Below are 20,461 nucleotides of genomic sequence, written 5' to 3'. Positions count from 1 at the left end.
CTGAAAATGAATCCAGATTTGGCTGAACCATGACTTTGACAAGCACAGAAAACATTAGTGCTGTTCACAAACTGATTTTGAAAGAGCAGCTGCAGAGCAAAGACATTATAAACATATCCTATGAATGAGTATCATATTTGTCCACAAAGAAATGAACAAGAGAAAAATTTCGACAATATGAGTATCAAAAGATTTGAGTGCAACTGGTGGTGGGAGAGGGAGAGAGAGAGAGAGAGAGAGAGAGAGAGAGAGAGAGAGAGAGAGAGATACATAATCAAACAATTCTCACAAAATTTGTCAGGATTCAAATAAGTTTGTCAGCCAATTGCTGAAAATGATTAAAACTTAGCTTCATTATGATGCCATTCCAAACAACAGCTGATGGAACAACATCATGAAGGATCACCTTGTCACAAAAATTTCAGGGATAAACATCAGCTACTAAGGTGACTGCATCTATTTTTTTTGGGACGAAGAAAGTTATGTTATGTTTGTTATTTTTGGTTTTTAGGAGCATTAGCAACTAAGGCAATATTGCTCCGGGGCTATGCAGTGGTCATTCCCTGACCTTTCTGCATCCTCCGTATTGGTCATGGGCTTGAACCCCGGTCTGATCAAGAAGCGTGTGCTACGCACTGCTGCTCCTGCCCACCTGGCTACAGAGGCGCCGACGAAGAAAGAGATTTATCTTTAAAAACATAAATCCATTACAGGTGAATTCATTCTTCTTTGTTGCTGAAATTCATCAAACAATTAATGGCTAAACATTATAGAAACTCTCCAGTGGAATCATCTTATGTGACAATGCTCCCTGTCACAAAGCTGAGGGTAACTGTGGAGATAATCACCACATGAACTGTTTTCACAATCAGTCTATTCTCCTTATATGGTCCATTCATATTACTACTTTTTTCCTGCACTGAAAACACATTTGAAACGATATTTTGGGACAAACAATGTTATCGGTGTGGTCAAAGAGTGGTTAAAGGATCAAAACAGTGGGCTCTAGATGAAAGAACATTGCATCAAGAGTGTAGTTTATTCATCATAGTTACTCTTAGCGGTAACTATGATGAATAAAAGTTAACTCACTTCCGTATTGCTTCATTCTTTTTATGACAGGGCAGAAAATTTTTAAATACCCTCATATAGCATGAAAGCAATTTCTGTTATTATAAACCTGACATTCTGTTTCTGCAGTGTATATACTTTTGTTGACTATAAAAAATTCAAATAAAAAACTTCTACTGGTGACTGCATTATAAGCCCCTAAAAACTACATAAAAAGGCTCTTGGTGGTTTGGATTCATGATGAAGTATTATACTTTGATCTTTGATATGGTTCCAAAAAAAGGAAAAGAAAGTAACTACAGAACTTGTGAGAAATTTGGCTCTTCCTTCTTCATTATCTTTTTTTTTTTTTTTTTTTTTTTTTTCCAGTTTTTAGCCACACCACACATTTTATTTCAAAATGAATTATTTCCTCGAGCAGACTGAAACATAGCCTATCACATAAGCCCTACATGAAAGCAGTCTTTTGTGCAAGAGGAACTTCTTTAATGTTTAGATCAAAGAGATTCATAAGATGATCTGCCAGACTGAAACAACCAATCTCGGACTTGGACACCAAAATACATCAGCAAAATTGAGTGCCATCCCAAAAACCTGGTATATCCATGCTGTATCATAAATCAGGATATACTCAGAATAAATCCCGAGAGACATAAAAGTTTGAATCACCATGCAGACATTGAAAGGAAAGCTTAGTATCACAAGCAGTTCATAGTTATTTTTATTATTTTATTTTTATAGATTGAGTTACATTTAAATATTTTATTTCACCTTCCAAAATATGCAAAAAATCAGATATCATAACCACTTATATTACTTGGTTTTACTGTAGGCAGATGAAGGGAGCAGCCATGTTTTAAGTGGGATCTGGCAGATTAACTGAAGGGGATTAAAATCAGGTATCTATTACACAATTTTTGTGTACTAGATACCTGATATTATTTAAACACAGTTAAATTTTAACTGTGTTTAAATTTAATTCTTCACTTTTCAAAAGTATTTCTACTAAGTTAAATTCTTTCTGGTTACTTTGGTAGCTTAATTTAACTTTCCTAGTGGATAAAGTTTTGGTAACAGTTTAATTCTGTAATATGCTGTTAATTTAAATTCTATAATATATTGTAATTTAAATTTTGTTATTGTTGTTGTTGTTATTATTATTTGGTTTTTAGGAGCATTAGCAATTAAGGCCATATTGCTCCGGGGATATGCAGTGATCATTCCCTGACCTTTCCGCATCCTCCGTATTTGGTGGTCACGGGCTCAAACCCCGGTCTAATCAAGAAGCGTGTGCTATGCACTGCTGCTCCTGCCCACCTGGTTAAATTTTGTAATCTTTATTAAGTAAAAATTTTACCTAAATAATGGTTGTTACAAGATCCACTTTCATACATCATCTAAGGACATTGTGACTCAGATGGAAATGCTTGTGTGCATTTCCAGTGCGAGTCATGAGTGTTACTTGTATAGCCTGTGGCATGTATTCTAAGGTCAGTCTAGTGGACCAACCAAGCTCAATGATGACTCTTTTCTTTGAACCTGATGTAAGGAGTGCACCGATCTCAAATAAAACTTAGTGCCTTAACAGAAGAATTTGAGTCACAGAAGAAACAGGTGCTTGCCCTAGAAACAAATGCAACTTGAGCTCATCAGGGATTCAAGTATTTTGTAAAATGCTAAGTGAAATCCCATTCTGGTCCTAGAATAGAACAGAACAGAAGAGATACATGCATAGTGCTCTGGTGGAGATTTTGATTTATTGGGAGACTCTATTGTCAGGAAAATGGGTAAAATTTTTTGTAATAAAGATAGGTGGACCAAAACTAGTGTTTGCTGGGAGCAACAACTGATGATATTACCAACAGATGTCAAATTTTAAAGGGGATAAAGAGAGCACTATTATTCATGTACAACTAATGATATTAAACGAACACAACCTGACAATTTGTTAGATAAATATAGGACCATGTTGAAAAAAATGCCACGAGTTAGGTCAGACCATGTATGTGTCTTCAATTCTGCCCTGACACGATATGAGGGATTATATGCTAAAAGCCTTAGATTAACTCAAGACTTGAAGGACTCTGCAAGCCTTTAAAAGGGAAATTGTTTATCAGTGTGGCCTGAACTTGTAAGTGGAAGGAATCTATTTTGTACAGATTGCATTCATTTGAACAAAGGTGGGGAAGGATTTTTGCCAGTATCAATGGAGATGCCTTAAGGGAAACTGCTAGTTAAGAGGTGGGGGGGGGGGGGTGGAAGGCAACGTAGACACACATTTATCTGATGATACGTGTCAAAGCACTGCTTGCACATGCCAATGATTCTTTTTTTTGAACAAATTTAAATAACTCAAGGGGTGTGTCAGGGTAGTAAACTATAGAAGAAAATTTAGTCTTAACTGTGTCTAAAGTAACATCAGGAATGTTGTCAATAAAATGGGTGAATTCAAACTCCTGGTGAGGTCAATTAATGCTGACATTATAGGGGTAATAGAAATGTGCCACAGAGAAATTAGGGATATCAAAGGCAGCTTGAGTTCAAAATGAGCTTTTCTGCTGAGTCAGAAGTTATGCCTCCCAGCATGGAATCTGTGTGACGTGAGTTAGTTAGAAGCAAAGGTATAATGAGAATGGGAGTAATCCACAGACCAAAGGATTCAGAAGAGTATGATGAGTCTCTACATGCAGATGGAATGGGCAAGCAAATGTGAATGTCTTATTATGGGTGACTTCAATCTGATCCTAATTGATTGGAATACATGGGAGGGGAAACTTGCCATAGGGAACAAAATTTTTAAATAAACTAGATTATTATTTGTACCAGCATGTTAAAGAAAATGCTAGACCCCAATGGAAAGTAGTGATCATGGTGTTATCAGTTGGAAAATGAAGAACGACATTGCAGTAGTTACAGGTAAAGCATGGGTTTTAATTTTAGAAAAGGAGACTATGACAATTTAAGGCATTATGTGGCAACTATTAATTTTATTTGGGGGGGATTGCAGAGGGCGGGCAATTATATTAGTTATGGAATACTTTTAAAGCAAAAATCACAGATGCCATGAATGCAGAGCTAGCCAGTCTAATATAGCAGAAAAAAGATAGCATGGGATAGACAGAATGATGAAAAGTACTGAAGCCTACAACAGCTACAAGTTGATCTGTAATAGTACCACAGATAAGGTTTGAGAGGCCAAGGCTAAGGATGAAAAAGCACTGGCTAGAGAACAAAGAATGGTACCAAAGAGTTTTTCATGTATGTGAATACAAAGAAGAAAATGAATCAGATTGGACCCTTATATACTGCATACGGGAAAGTCTTAGATAACCTAGCTGATGTTGATGAACTGAACAGATACTTTGTTGGTCTTTACTGGCAAAAGACCCTTTGTGCTAAGGAGAGGCTGAGTATATGAAATTAGTGATTATGAAATTACAAACAGCCGTTTACTGGAAAAACTTTTGCGCCCAAAGGCAAGTAAGGCAGGTAGACTTGATGGCATATATTCATTAATTTTGAGGGAGGCAGCAGAATGTATTGAACTATTGAGGTTAATGCAATTCTAAGAGTGAACTTGGTAATTACAGAACAGTTAGTCTGACTTCAATGGTAGGAATAACCTTGTAAATGATTAAGAATCCAGGGACAGGGCACACAACATGGTTTTGTCAAGGGAAAAATCATGTTTAACCGGCCTCGTAACCTATTTTGATACGGTTACTCTTGTGCTGGATGTAGGGAACAATTTTGATAGTTTATTTGGATTTTAGAAAGGCATTTGACTCAGTCCATCGAAGTTATTGTATAAGCTGGAACATGGAATTACTGGAAAGATTCTAAGCTGGATCGTAGGGTGCTGCATGGCAAGAGTTGTGATTGATGGATATTCTTCAGATTGGTGTAACGTCCGAAGTGAAATACACTCAATGTATCAGGATCGGTTCTTGGAACACTGTTCTTTCTATTTTCATAAATGATGTTGCCGAAGTGACAGAGGATGTGATATCAAAATTTACAAACAATATAAAGATTGGGAGAGTTATTAATGATGATCAATGTCAAACAACATCCTTCAGGGTGCTATGTTTTAATGCAACAAAATGTGAGAACTTACACTTGGGGATAGCAACCCCAAAATAACTTATACACTTGGTGGGGTTAAATTGAAAACAGTAGAGGAAGAAAGGGATCTAGGTGTTACTGTCAAATCTATCTAAAGGTTTACTACTATTGTGTTGCTGTGCACATTTTAATTCATTAGATGTATAAGTATCTCCAGGAGGACAATGAATCCATCTATATTTAATTATATTACCAGTATCTCACTGCAACCAATCATTAGTACTGTGCATAGATACAATAAATTCAAACTTTAATGAATTTCATTTGTAATAAAGACTTCTTTATTCTTTTAGTTTATCTCCCCACAAAAAAACATGTATATTTACCTCTGATGCTGTTATGATGGGAGTTACCATTTCTTGATGATTCAGAAGAAAATCGGCATATTCTACAACAGGGAGTAAAACATCACACTGGCTTTGGAGATGAGAGACTCGACTAGGACCAGAACTCAAAGAATTTAATGCTTTTAAAAAACTATTTTTACATTTATCACGTAACTGTTCACTTAATGCTGATGGAATTTCCAGTACCTAATTCAAAGAGAAAGCACCATTAACTGATTATCTGGGACAGAAAATGTTATTGTATTGTGTAAGAAGTACAAAACACAGGCATCCCCTACTTTGCACTCTTAATTTGGAACAAAAAACAGAGTGCTAATTGAATCCGCATTAAGCAAGGGAGATTTATCCATAAGATTTAATGTAAATAATTTTAACTGGTTAGCATGACCATTTTATGCAAAATGAAGCACTCTCCCACATACATTTTGGAATGTCCAATTTGGTTTCTAATGACAAGTGTGTTCAATAGCTTTTCACTTTCTTCACATTATTAGTAAAAGCTGACTCAATTTCTTTTAGACCATTAAAAAAAAAGTCTACTTACACAGTAAATTAAAATAGTGAACACAAAATGTACATAATACATAAACCAGAAATGACTGGAAACCAAAATTAAACTGAAAACAGTCCCAATGAATTTAGAAGTAAACAGCTAAAAGCAACTCCCTCTCACGAAACGGCAGCATTCCTGGACAGAAGTTTTATAAACAACACTCGGCAGGAAGATGTATAAAATGTATATTTTTGTAATATGCAAGAAATGATGCACATGACCACTTCAATATATTTTCCACCTACAGCACTGAATGACCATAAGAGTTTACAGCCATGAGACGCAGGAGACCTGTGCCAGTACAAAACAGCTATAGAAAATTAACACAAGAGATGTAAATTATAGTTTATGTAACTATAATTATTTATGGGCACAAAAAAAATAACTTTTGGAGCAAACAGACAGCTTTTAAAATTTATTCCAGTCATAAACAGGAAATGCATTTCAGCAATAATTACAGTATTGGTTAAAAGTCAATTTAAAACAAAGAACAGTCCTTTGAAGGCAAGCAATGTGCATTGCAGTTGATTGACAAATGGAATTGAAGAGATTTTTTTTTTATGGAGCCTTTTAAACAGCCAAAAAAAAAAAAAATCCACTTAATGGGTAGCTCCTCTCAAGGTCTGTTGAGTGAATAGCACTATTCCAGAGAAACAGAGCACAACTGTGAGTGAGGCTATCAAAAAATTCAGTGCGTGGCAGTGAAGAAGCGCTGAGTAAAATCCATTACAGCATGGGGCAACTGTATTTTGTACTTCTTATATTTAACAAACTTTAAAAATTCCAATTCAGAATAGTAATAATACAAACACAAAACTAGTTTCTCAAATACAGGTAGGTAAATTTTTAATGATAAGGGATTTAGTGCTATACAAAACAAGAACCGGATAAAACATTCTATAGGAGGGACAACTGTATTCCACACTTATATTAATGCAAATGTTAAAAATTCCAATTCGAACTAGTGATAATAAAAACACAAAACTAGTTTTTCAAATACAATCAGGTAAATTTTTAATGAATAAGGATTTTGTAAATTAATGCTTCTTATAAATTATCCTTTCAGTCCTCATAAAAATTCAATATATAAGGTGATTCAAAATTATGCATAAACACTTTGAGATGCTGTATCCCCAAAAGTTTACTGCATAAATATAACCAAAATTTTCTGCAGATATAATAGATATCTGGTAATGGCACATAGCAAAGGTTAGGTCAGATGCTCAAAATGTCCAGCAATGGCACATTTATACTAACAGCATCTTTTCTAAATAATACACATAGAGTGGTGCATATGTAAATTGTAATTTCACATGTTCTTTGTTGTATCTCACATAGAGCTGGCAATGTACTATGTTTATAACCATACACTTTATCCTTACAGTAACTCTATATGAAAAAATCCAGAGCTGTAAAGCCTGGAGATTATGAAGTGTATCCATGAGTGCTCCCTTGGTGATTTATCCACTGTGGGAAAATTCGATATCCACACAGTGCAGACATGTGAAAGTGTGGAAGTGCACTAGCCTTCTGAGAATGCACCTGTGCATTTTAAAACGTTTTTTTTTTTTTATATATTTTATTTTATTTTTTATTTTATATTTTATTCAGGAAATGCGATAAAAATCCATCCTGAAATCCATTAGTGCAACTCCCAACATAGCTTTCTTGAATGATTATTCAATTATCCATTACTAAAAACATAGAAACAAACAAAATTCTTTGCAGGGATACATATAATCAGTTACCTACACAGAAAAGTGCATAGTTTTAAATTATAAATGTTATAGAACAGGATAAAACTTTTAAATACCTCTTTACATTCTCCAGTTGGTTGCTTTAAAATGAAAAAGGAATGCAGAAGCAAAAATTGAATCACTTCCTTCTTCCACTGAATGTCTCCACTAAGAGATGGATGCATAATTAGAGAGCCCATCTGGAAAAAAGTACAGTAGTTAAAAAAATAATTATAAAATAACCGTTGGTCTTCAAAGTAAAAGAATCAGAGAAAATCCAAAATCAGTTGTGTATATATGATATTTATGTAATCATCTCTCACATCAAAATTTCATATAAAAAAAAAAAAAAGTTTTATTACACTATGTAACAAAAAAAGTTTATCTTTAAATGATTTTTATATGTATTTTGTGTGCTAAATTGAATGGTGTAACTGGTTCTTTTCTAGTGTCAATATCTTGGAAACAACTGAAGATTTTATATTTTTACAAATTTATATGTATTACATAAGTGAATACTTATTGTATACCAATATTTTGATATATAAGAGCCCATAGTGTTCATATGCCATAGCCAAGTGATGAATCATTGAGGGTGTAGAAGTATAGGTGTTAGAGCAACTGTAGTCCATGTAGCTACTAAATACAGTGATATTCTTGTATTCTCTATCTTGTGAACTGCTTTGATGTTACGTGGTTGTCCCAGAGTACAAACAGAAAATTTATTATTTTTTTACTTATGATAAGTTTGTTCTTTTTCATTGCAGTTCTATAGCTACAAAACAAAACTGTAATTTGTCTCAATGCTCATTTTGCTATGTTTGTTCTTGCTTATGGGTGATCAAAAGAAGTTGTATCTCATTTCTGCTGAAGCTTACAGGTCAGTATTAGAGGGATGCTTTTGTGGTAGTTTTCACTTTCTTCATTTCATTTCTTTGATGTTACGTGGTTGTCCCAGAGTACAAACAGAAAATTTATTATTTTTTTACTTATGATAAGTTTGTTCTTTTTCATTGCAGTTCTATAGCTACAAAACAAAACTGTAATTTGTCTCAATGCTCATTTTGCTATGTTTGTTCTTACTTATGGGTGATCAAAAGAAGTTGTATCTCATTTCTGCTGAAGCTTACAGGTCAGTATTAGAGGGATGCTTTTGTGGTAGTTGTAAATGTATGCATTTTGCTATACCTTGAAAATGGAGAAAGCCCAAAAACCATCATGATGTTCGTAATTTAAAAAATAAAAGCTGTAGTATATTTCAACTTACCATTTCAAGCAGAATAGTTAGATTGAATTTTCCCATTACGTTAAAATCTCAAAAAAACAGTGAGCACAAAGTGTTGCCACAAGTGGGAAGCAAAGACAGGTCTGATTAAATAAAGTATAACAATTATAAATATCATGCTGAATTATCAAAGCCTGATTATTTCATTTAATTAGTTCTGATAATAAAAATAATAATTTAATGTTCACCTAAACATAATTATTGGAAATGTCCTTAGGAAATGTAATCATTTGTTATAGGATTCTGTAAATCAATATATTGTTTTTGCAAAATATTGAGGAGGAGGAGCAAGGAAGTCCCTTTAAGATCAGTGCTATTAGTATTATTTTAACTAGATGTATTCAGTTTTTGAATATCCTGATGTATTCAAATTAAATTAACATCAGAGGATTTGAAATTATTCAAAACAAACTAACAAACAAGATGGACAAATACTTCAAAATTACTTGCACAGATATTGTATATTGGTATTATAATATTTAAAACTACACATGGAGTCTAATACAATAAAAGCTTTTTTTAGTATTTATATTTGCAATTTTAAACATACAACAATAAAGTTTACCTGATCAACTGCAAAGTTTCTTTTTCTTTCTAATAAAGACTTGTCAGTTTCAAGACTGGAAATGATAATAAATAAAAATAAAAAAAAATTATCTGAACAAACTGTTGAGAATTCCTTACATCACTACAAATGATACTCTCATACTTGTACAAGAAGGATTAAACAATAATATACATTATTCAATTCAATCATATAGAGAATTTTAATAGTGAAACTCAAAGCAGATTTTCTTTTTTAAGAACTGAGATTTTTCTGTCATTAGAATGTCTAAATGGTGCTTTGAAGTGTTGCAAAAAAAAAAAAGAAAAAAAAAAAAAGCACTTTGACCAAGTTTCTATATAAAGAGAAACTGGATGCAAAAATTTTTTACGACATAATTAGATCTCAGTAAAACTTCTGATACTATTCCACGTGAACAACTGCTGTAAAAACTGGAGCAGTGTAGCAATGGGGGCAAGTTACAATGCTACAAAGCTCCTATGATTAAAGGGATAGTTGATTGGGCAGGAATTAGGAAGCAGCTATTAATGGCTACTACTCTTCATGAATAATGTAATGGGTCGAGCCCCCAGAGTTCGACATCAGGGGTTTCAATATATATTAAAAAATATTTTATTGAAACTGATGAGGAATTAACTTTGACTCTGGCCCAGCATCCAAATGGACACTGGGTCAGAGTCAATTACACCTTTCCATGGTGTAATCAGTTAGTAGGAAGCCAGCTATATAGCTACTTAACACGTAGATTGCCATAATGTTAATAAAAAAAATAGCTTTCTAGGGGGGGGGATCACCAATTTTTTTTTTTTTAGAAAATTGGATTACACCACAATCAATATACCATGACAAACACATCACCATCTAAATAAAAACAAAAACCAAAATCATTTTGGTCCTTCCAGAAAATCTAGATTCATTTCATGTTAAAGAAATGATATTAGCTATGATACTACATAGTCAGGCTGCTTGAACAGTAAAGTGAACTGTGACATAAATGTCATGCCACATGGCCTAATGCTTAAAAAAAAGTGAGACACAAATGCTGCTCGTGGTGATTAACATGTTAACAAATGAGGAGAGGTTGCCAATATGGCACTAAGTTAACCAGATTGGATAAACAGTCTGCTGAAAATTCATCAGTTAAGACAGTATAAAGCAATCAAGATTTATAACAGCTGGTATGAATATCCCAGTAAACAAGGTGTCCCCACTGTGCTTGTCAGGGAACCAGGACACAGTGCTATATATGATACTAGAACAACCATCAATATGATTGTTCTAGTAGCATATTTAGCAATTCTAACACTGATATGGTACCACCAAAGAAGTGGAATTAGCAGAAAAACTTAAGTTGTTATAATATCAAGACAGTAGGTATTACAAAAACCAAGAAGTCAAATACAGTTGAGTTATAGCTAAGCAAAAATCATATTTATTCTGGAAGAAAAATATAATGATAAGGTGTAATAATTGTTTTTTTAGAACTAGTTTGAAAGAAAGTTTAATTGGGTGGATAATGTTAACCAGGTAAAGTTATGCAATGAAATTTAAGATGGAATTGGGTGATGAAATTTTTCTGTGCATGTGTCCCATTTGAAGGCTAAAAAAAATAAAAAAATAAATAAATAAATATTCTTTAATATCTTAGAAAGAGCAGTAGGAACCAATGGCAAAGGAAGAAGAAAGAACAGTATTGGAAGAGAATTAAATATCAGGATAAGAAATAATAATTACATATATAACTGTAATCAAGCAAAAATGAATGGCAATAGTTCAGAGGATAGTACACTGATGGCACAAAGCAACCATTATAAGAAAGGAAGTTTACTTTGACTAGAGCTAAAAAACTAACAGGAAATAAGACAGCATGGAAGAAATAGTAAACAAAAGGCTGATATTCAATGACTTATAACTGCAGGATGAAAGTATCAGCTGAGTACACAGAAAATATGGTTTTAAACCAAAATATAACTAGCCCTGTACTCCATAAACTTTTTCAATATAAATAATTTATAAAATAAAAAAACATCTCAAAATATTACAAAGATAGATATTTATGATAACCAATGCAGTTATTGCTGGTTTTTTTAAAACGTATCTGCCTTGTTTTCCATACTTTTTCATATAGCACATGCACACCATTATATATAAGAAATATCACTAACCTATCTGGTGTATTATTTAGAAAAACTTCCTTCAAGAGAGTAAAATATGTTTTTGCTGCATCCACTTTAAGCTGAAATATCAAAAAAGAACATTAACTTAAATAAAATATACATAATTTTTAAAATTAAAAATAATATACTGAAAATTAAATTTCAGTAAGAGCAATTCAACTTTTTTATAATATGGTACTCAATCAAAGGATTACTTTACAATCATGAATTATTTAAGATTATAGCAATCTTAATATGTCTTGATTATGATCATAATGTAAATTGATCAGGTATATCGTAAGTATTGCCAAACTTGTAGGAAACCAAACAAGTTCAGATAAACTTCCCAAATTTTGAACAAGGTTAAAAAAATATAAAAAGGCACTTGGACTATTCCGTCCAATTGTGAGTTTTTGCAGCCAACATTTAAATGGTCTTAATATTCAGAACAGAGCAAACTGCTATACTAAAATTTGCCCGGATATTAGTATTAATAGTGGCAAATAATGCAAGAACTCAAGCTTTTACAGCATCAGCAAAAAAACCCCTCATATCACCTGTTCATCTTCTCCAGTAGTTCATTTGGTTCTTTAAATTTATTCAAACTACTCACTTCCACAGCAACGGATGGTAGCTTGTTCCAGAAATCAATCACCCGTTGGCTGAAGGCAATCTTCCACACATCTATCCTGCAACTGTCCTTCCCCAGTTTAAATTTATGTCCCCTCATGTGTGTAGTCTAAGCAACAAAAAGAATTCCATCAGCACCGAGCTTACTCAATCCATTCAAAGTCTTAAACATCTCAATCAGATCACTTTGCAGGTGCCTTGTCTCCAGGCTCTGCAATTTGCTCAACTGAAACCATTCTTGTAAAGAGCACCCTTTTGTTTCCCTCACCAATCTTGTTCGGGTTATCTGCACCTGTTCCAACAGATACATATCCTTCCTTCCTTCCTAAAATGAGGCCTTCAGACTCGCATGCAATACTCAAGATAACTACAGTCGATTCCAGTTATTTGGGACACATCGGGACTAGTGCATTTTGGCCCGATTAAGCGGCTGCCTCAATTATCCGAAGTTTCATGTAAATAATTAAAATACAATGGACCCTCGCTTTACAACTGGTTAACGTTACGATGGAGTCACCATAGTAAAGTACCCTTTACTATAGGATGTGTAGTAAGCGCCGGTCATTGTGATCATGTTTGTGAATTTAATTTTAATTCTATTAAACAGCAATTCTAATGAGCAAAAATAGGAGGAATATTATCCACAGGCTATAAAAGTAAAGACATATTAGGCACAAATTCACCCTTTATTACCTTACCAATTAAAAAATTAAATGATACATGAAAATCAGAAGAATATACGTGATAATCAGAATAATTAATACGTACTGTGTCAGTGATGTCACTGAACAGAAATATCAACTAGAACTAGTTGATGATGAAACAGACTTCCATCCCTTGTCGTGGAGGTTGATAGCCTAAATAAGTTTAAGGCTCAGCTGGACAGGTATTTTGAACGAACAGAGGGGTGAAGTGGAAGTGGGTTTTTTTTTTTTTTTTTGGTTGATGCTGCATAAGCTTGCTTCCTTGCATCAAATGCCTCTACTAATGCTAATGCTAGTTGACATTTCTGTTCACTGACATTTGTCAGTGGGGGTTAAAATTTAAAACAGTAAAAAGATAAGCAATCAATAACAAAGAACACGGCACACACAAATTGCAAGTAACACGATACATGCAAGTGAAAACAGAGTAACAAGTTACGAAGCTTTAAAAATAGGAATGAAGAGAAGATTCTGAAAATTAATTTTTTTATATGATTGAAGATTTCATGGAAGTGTAAACACATTTCATCATAATAACTCACAGAATTCCAGCTGTCAGTATTATTGCAAATTCAATAAGATCGAGTTTCCTATCCGTTTATGATAGGTTGCTCTAACAGAGAAGCCCAATAAACAGGTGGCTGCTAATTGTTTTTATTGTTTTGTGGTTGTGACCTCCAGAAATCCGACCGAACAACGTGGTACGGTCGGAGACAATTGTAGGGTAATCTCCAGTGCTGCGGTCTCCTGCCTCGATTAAACGGCATGTTGTCCCAATTAAGCGAAGTAAATCCTGGCTATTTTCTCGATTTGGTTCTGTTTTTTAAGATTTGCCCCAAATAAACGGCTGCCCCGATTAACTGGAATCCACTGTATTATTATCTTCAGTACTGCATATGGCATATTGCCTTATACAATGGGATAATCACCTCCTTATCCCTGCTAGCAAAATTCCTGCATATCATTGACAAAACACCATGAGCAGTCCTGGCAGCCTGTCTGCACTGCTCAGAGAACTTCGTATCTGACTGTACAATTAATCCCAGATCTTTTTCATTTTCGACTACCTTGAGTGTAGTACCATAGTTGATACATTAATCTGGGATTACTGCTATCCATATGCAGTACCTTGCATTTTTCAATATTAAACTTCAACTGCTATTTCCCAGCCCATCTGACTAATTTTTCTAGATCTTGTTGCAGTAGCATACCTTGATTACTGTCATCAACCACCTTGCCAACTTTTGTATCATCTGCAAACTTAGCCACTAAGCCCGATACACCTTCATCAACATCACTAATCAATACAGAAAACAACGAGCCCAGTACTGAACCCTGGGGACTCGACTAATAACATTAGTCTATGAAGGAGGCACATTATGGCTGTGTTGTCCTTGCACCACAAAACCCACACAAACAAACAAACAGTCCATAAAGAGCAGTATCCACTGATAGTCTGTCTCCTTCCACTCAACCATCCCTTTATCCAAAGAAGCAAAAACTTGCCCAAATTGGAGCAAAAATTGCCCCAATTTGTACTGTAGTTGTTTATGTGAAATGGTATCAAGAGCTTTCCTGAAATCCGAGTATACAATATCAAAATTATTTTTTGCATCCAATCTCTGCCACAGCATCCAATCAAATTGTCCAGACAAGACTGCCCCCAAAAAATCCATGCCGTGAATGTAGAACAACTGTACCCTGTCCAGATGGCCCCACAAAGTAAGATGTTCAGATCCTAACATATTTTAAATATGCTGGCTTACTGATTGACACACAGAATCCCTATACAAATATTAAGGTTTTCAAGGATGATCCGAAAACAAGTTTCACCCGCTTCTCCTGTTTTCTACTTTAGAAAAACCTATTCTTTTCCATTTCTTAAAGATACTTGCAAACACTCAAACTTTTGAAAATGATTAAGTGAATAAATGCTGCCACCTCACCTTCCAAAACATGACAATCAATAATAATTTTACACCGAAGATCTGGTATTTTTTTTTTATCTCATGGCACCTTGTCCCTACTGATAGTATCTCTCATTCTTTTACACAGTGTTAAAAGAAAAAAGTAAAATGAACCATACAATGAATACTTGGAACAAAATAAACCTTAGCTGCTATAAAAACGTAACTAAAGAAACTGCATGCAAAGAATAATTTTTTCATTATTTACTTATATTTCAGTAATGCTTTTGATACAGTTCCAAATGAGTGACTATTCTCATTTTGATGAGGCTGTCTCAGTATTTCTGGTATGAAAAATCTACTATTCTTGCAATAATGAAATGCAAAAATTATCAATAATAAAAATGCAAATACAGGGTGATTTGAAATTATGTATAAACACTTTAAATTGCCACATATCTTAGATACTATGATTAATCTGTATAAAAAGTTTTGCATTTCATAGCTAAGGCAAGTACTTAAAATTCCCTGTTTCAGGTGAACCAGTGACTAATCAATAAGGAAAATCAGCAACTAACACTTCAGCATAGGAAAAACATTTTAAGGTGGTTCTGGTAGAATGAAAATGTTAGAGAAATCCACTGTGTATGGGAACACTGATAAGAAACAAAACTTCCACACATTTGACAATAACTAGTCTTTATGACATGAGCATGGGATGGTTAACAATGAGAGATGTGCGAGAAAAACAAAGGACATTAAAAAAAAAAAAAAAAGTCCAATCTGTCAAAAATGCTGTGAGCAGTCACCTGACATAAAAGCAGTTTAATTACAAAGACAGAGCATAGTTATCTCACAGACACTGTAGAAAAAAGGACATTGTTACACTGCCAAACTAATAAAGTAATTAAGGTTATGCCTGGCAAGTGCATTTCTGCTGATTGAGTACCATGATACCTTAACAATTAAACTAAATCGTAAAGTTAAAAGCACTAAAGGGCAACCACCTCTCTAGCAATGTAAATGCATGACTCTCCACCCATGTAGATGCATACTCACTAAAGGAAGAATACTGCATCCACAATAAACAAAATAAAGACATGGAACCATAAGAACCACTTCTTCAGGGAACAGAAGCCATTGCAAATTCCAAAAAGATCATATTTCAATCGCTGACCACCACAAGCAAAGATGTTCCTATACAATCTATTGAATGTATAGAGACATCTGCCCTCTATAATTTAAAATGAACAAGTGCAACTGAAATACAATCTTTTTGGAATTTACAAGGGCTCATGCTCTGTTTTCATTTATTTATTGTGGACAATAAATAAAGACAGAACATTTTTTTAGTTTAACCTCATTGTTAAGGTATCTTTGCACTCAGTAGCAAAATCACATCTTACTAAACACAAGTACCAGTTGTGAATATTCTGACCTAACCTTTGGTTATATATCATTTCTGCATATCTATAACGGTGTAAAAGTTTGGGTTTATGTTTATTCAATAAGCTTTTTGGAGATATAACTTCTCAGAATTTATACATAAGTTTGTATTACCTGCAATGTATATTAAAAACAACATACTTACATTTCTCACAAGAGATGCCACATAATTCTTTTTTGCAATTTGATCAAAGAACAATGTACCTGGTCTGAAGAAATAATAAACCATAAATTAACCAACAAGTAAATTTTACTTATATTTAAATAGTTATGTTAATATATTGCCACTATCACAAACATCTGTACTTAAAAAAAAAAAAAAAAAAAAAAAAAAAAAAATTATAATTTTCTTTTATTTTGTTTATCTGAAAAATGAAAAAAATCAGAATTACCAAACTTTTAATGGTATTAAAACATTCTTTTACAGAATTGATAAGCTATTCTTATTTCAAATGCAATAAAGATTATCTCATTAAATACATTTTAAGTTAAGTTAGTAGAACAGGAAACCATTCTTTAGTTAAAAATCAGATGATACTGCATTAAAGTTCGATAAATTATGTAGTTAAAATAAAAAATCAGTCAAGAAAAAAAGTAATATATAGGACAGAGAGTAGCCAAAAATGGATCTGTTCATTCTGAATTTACAGTTTAACTATGCCACAATCTAAACAAGGAAATGTCATTGTTAAAGTTAACATTTAAAATAGAATGTTACAAATAGACTATAAAATATTTAAGGGCAAAGGCCTCATGCTACGAGGTAGAATGACTAACATGTAGGTTAGTGCCAAAGCATCATTTTAACATAGCCACCTACCAAAGTAGTTAAATTAATTAATTAAATTGGCATCGTTTTAGTTATATCTCATATTTTGAATGCCTTCACAACGAGTTGCCATGGTATTGTACTACTTCAAATAAATAACACTTCACCAGTGGAGAAGACTGCTGTTACTTATTCTCAGTGGATACCACCACCCAGACGGCACTGTTTCAAAGCCTGTTGGCTTCTCTTTGGTGGGTGGGAAGTTACCCTGGTGTTGCAATAGTGACAACCCAGTTATGAAGTATAACTTCACAGTATGAGAGATGTCATTCTACCTCGTAGCATGAGGCCTTTGCCCTTAAATATTTTATAGTCTATATCACTGCATACCATCAGGCATCTCTCATACTGTGAAGTTATACTTCATAACTGGGTTGCCGACAAGGCTAGCCAGGTGGGTAAAGTGCCTGCCTGGCAACCCAAAGGTCGCGGGTTCAAATCCCGCCTCAGACTTGGATCAAAGTACTGCAAAAACCTTGGGAGGTGCACTATGGCCACAGAAGCCGATGCGCCAACAACTACCAAAATAAAAAAAATAAAAATAACTGGGTTGTCACTATTGCAACACCAGGGTAACTTCCCACCCACCGAAGAGAAGCCAACAAGCTTTGAAATGGTGCCATCTGGGTGGTGGTATCCACTGAGAATAAATAACAGTAGTCTTCTCCACTGGTGAAGTGTTATTTATTCGAAGTAGTACAATACCATGACAACTCGTTGTGAAGGCATTCACAATATGAGATATAACCAAAACGATGCCAATTTAATTAATTAATTTAACTACTCTGGTAGATGGCTATGTTAAAATGATGCTTTTGCACTAACCTACATGTTAATGTTACAAATATTAATTTAAAATATGAATACCAACAAGGAAAATTATTACATGTGCAATTCGTGGTCAGTGAGTGATAATCAGTACTGTAACAGAAACCAAAGTTACACTAATACTATTTTCACCAAAATTCTACAACCTACCTTTCTACAAGGTAACAGTAGGTAGGTTGTAATATCTAGCCATATGAGTAGTTTCTAAACTTTCACTAACTGACTGGTAAAATACCAAAGAAAGAAAGAAAGTTGTGGGAACAAGTGTCTTCTTATGAGTGATTGTAAGCAAATGTGATTGTTTAGTAAATAACCAAAATAAGACAATTTGCTGTTTCTATCTATTATTTGAAATTAATAATAAATAATACTGTTCCTTGTTAAGAACAACACTACTATATTGCATTTTGGAAAACATAGATTTTTTTTTTAAAGACTGACTGTAAAAATTAAATTAATTTTCAAACATTTTGGCCATTTCTTTGTTGCTTAAATTATGCTGATCAATAAACTGGCCCACTCTATTTCTCTATACAATTGTTCATCGTACTCATTAGAGTCATTAGGCCCATAACACACTCCTACTCTCATTTTTGCTTTCCCAGTGCATATGTCACACCAAATTGACTCAACATTGCACTGTCCATCTATGTCAACAGGAAGCACATACTTAGATTTTGTTCCTTAATTAACAGCATAACCCCTAATTTAAAATATGAATACCAACAACTAATCCCTTCCTATCCTTTCTGTACATGCTGTATGCCCCAGATTCCAATTCTGCACTGCTTATATCTGTGTGACACCACATCTCCAATATCTCAACAATATTTGCCTTTGATGTCTTGACCAGCACTTCAAATCCATCAAATTTATTTACTATACTTTAATTTATTTATTTATTTACTATACTAAATATTATATATTTAGCATTGGTGTACATGCAAGTATACATGCACATGTAGCTGCTGGGAGTCATTGTTCCACAATGACTCCCAGCAGCTCTTGAAATCCCCAGCAATTAGCACTGTAGGCTGCTGCTCATTACAATAGAAGTAGTGCAAGATTTGTTTTCACCTCTACCTGTGGCTACTGTTAGCCTTTTAGTCTGTGAATCCCCTCAAGCTAGCAGTTTTCCGACCCACCTAACACTGCTTCGGCAGCATCAGCAAACACTCTTGCACCCCTTCTATTTAAGTGTATCCCATTCCTGTTAACAAGCACAGAACATGCTGAAAAAAATTCTACCCCATAAGCCTTGCACAATCTCTCCAGGGCTGAATTGATTGACAAGGCTCTCATCATGTACTCTCTCCTATCGTGTCTGGGTAGAATTGCCGACACTTTCAAATTTAACCCTAACTCATGACTTTTTTCCAACATTGACCTGTACTTGTTAAGTAAATCTGCAAATCTCCTTAAGTAAAGTAAATCTGTAAATGTCATTAGTGCCAATGTGTACAACAATATCACCCTTTGTGCCCTTAAAAGATAATATTTGCTCTACAACATCAACTTTTGTCCCTGGCAGACATACCCTGGTCCTATTCCACCTATTCATTTTTACACAATATATTACCTGTCTTTCTGACATTATTGTCACTGACAATAACTAACTCCTGTGGTACCAGCGCATTCTGCCTTGGAGATTGCCACTATGTTGCCTGATGCACAAGAGTGAGCTGGTGGCGTTGAGTTAGGCAGATGAGAACTTGATAGGTCCCCCACTTTAATACCTTCGAGGGCACCTACCCTACTCTTCAAACTCTCATAAGCACCCATCAGAACGTCGAGTTGGCACCAATTTCTTGACACTCTCTGCACCTAGCACACACACACACAAAGACATCCTCCTTGGCTAGATCATGTCCTGTTCCAGAAAGGTCTGCAAACATTTCACAAATTGCACATTTTTTTAGGCTGTGATGCATTGTGTTTTAGTTTGTTTGTTATTTGGTTTTTAGGAGCATTAGCAACTAAGGCCATATTGCTCCGGGATATGCGGTGGTCATTCCCTGACCTTTCCGCATCTTCCGTATTTGGTGGTGACAGGCTCGAACCCCAGTCTAATCAAGAAGCGTGTGCTACGCACTGCTGCTCCTTCCCACCTGGCTACAGAAGTGCCATTGTGTTTTAGGCTGTGATGCCCCCCCCCTAGTTCTCCCCTGAGTCACAACATTCTTGCTACTTTGTGCCTGTTGCTTTGCTGCTCTAGTCTGGGGAATGAAATCCTATTGAATACTATTGATTAACAATGAAAATTAATAAGATTAATAAAT

At 34.3% G+C, this 20,461-nt stretch overlaps 1 protein-coding gene across 1 annotated transcript in view; it reads right to left on the bottom strand.

Annotated features, from left to right (window-relative positions):
- Positions 1 to 20,461, bottom strand: part of Mybbp1A (MYB binding protein 1a) — a 122,900-nt gene that overhangs the window by 51,690 nt on the left and 50,749 nt on the right. Inside the window, exons 11-15 of the mRNA XM_090370373.1 lie at positions 16,671 to 16,734; positions 11,848 to 11,918; positions 9,683 to 9,737; positions 7,910 to 8,032; positions 5,523 to 5,729 (exon numbers count right to left, since the gene is read on the bottom strand). Coding sequence (XP_090226499.1) covers positions 5,523 to 5,729; positions 7,910 to 8,032; positions 9,683 to 9,737; positions 11,848 to 11,918; positions 16,671 to 16,734 — 520 coding nt within the window. The remainder of the gene's footprint in view (positions 1 to 5,522; positions 5,730 to 7,909; positions 8,033 to 9,682; positions 9,738 to 11,847; positions 11,919 to 16,670; positions 16,735 to 20,461) is intronic.

This window comes from Mastigoproctus giganteus, chromosome 3 (genome assembly GCF_048544385.1).
Source record: "Mastigoproctus giganteus isolate SK-2022 chromosome 3, ASM4854438v1, whole genome shotgun sequence".
NCBI classification, from domain to species: domain Eukaryota; kingdom Metazoa; phylum Arthropoda; class Arachnida; order Uropygi; family Thelyphonidae; genus Mastigoproctus; species Mastigoproctus giganteus.
The sequence above is the reverse complement of the archived record's forward strand: the minus strand, read 5'-3'. Positions and strand labels throughout refer to the sequence as shown.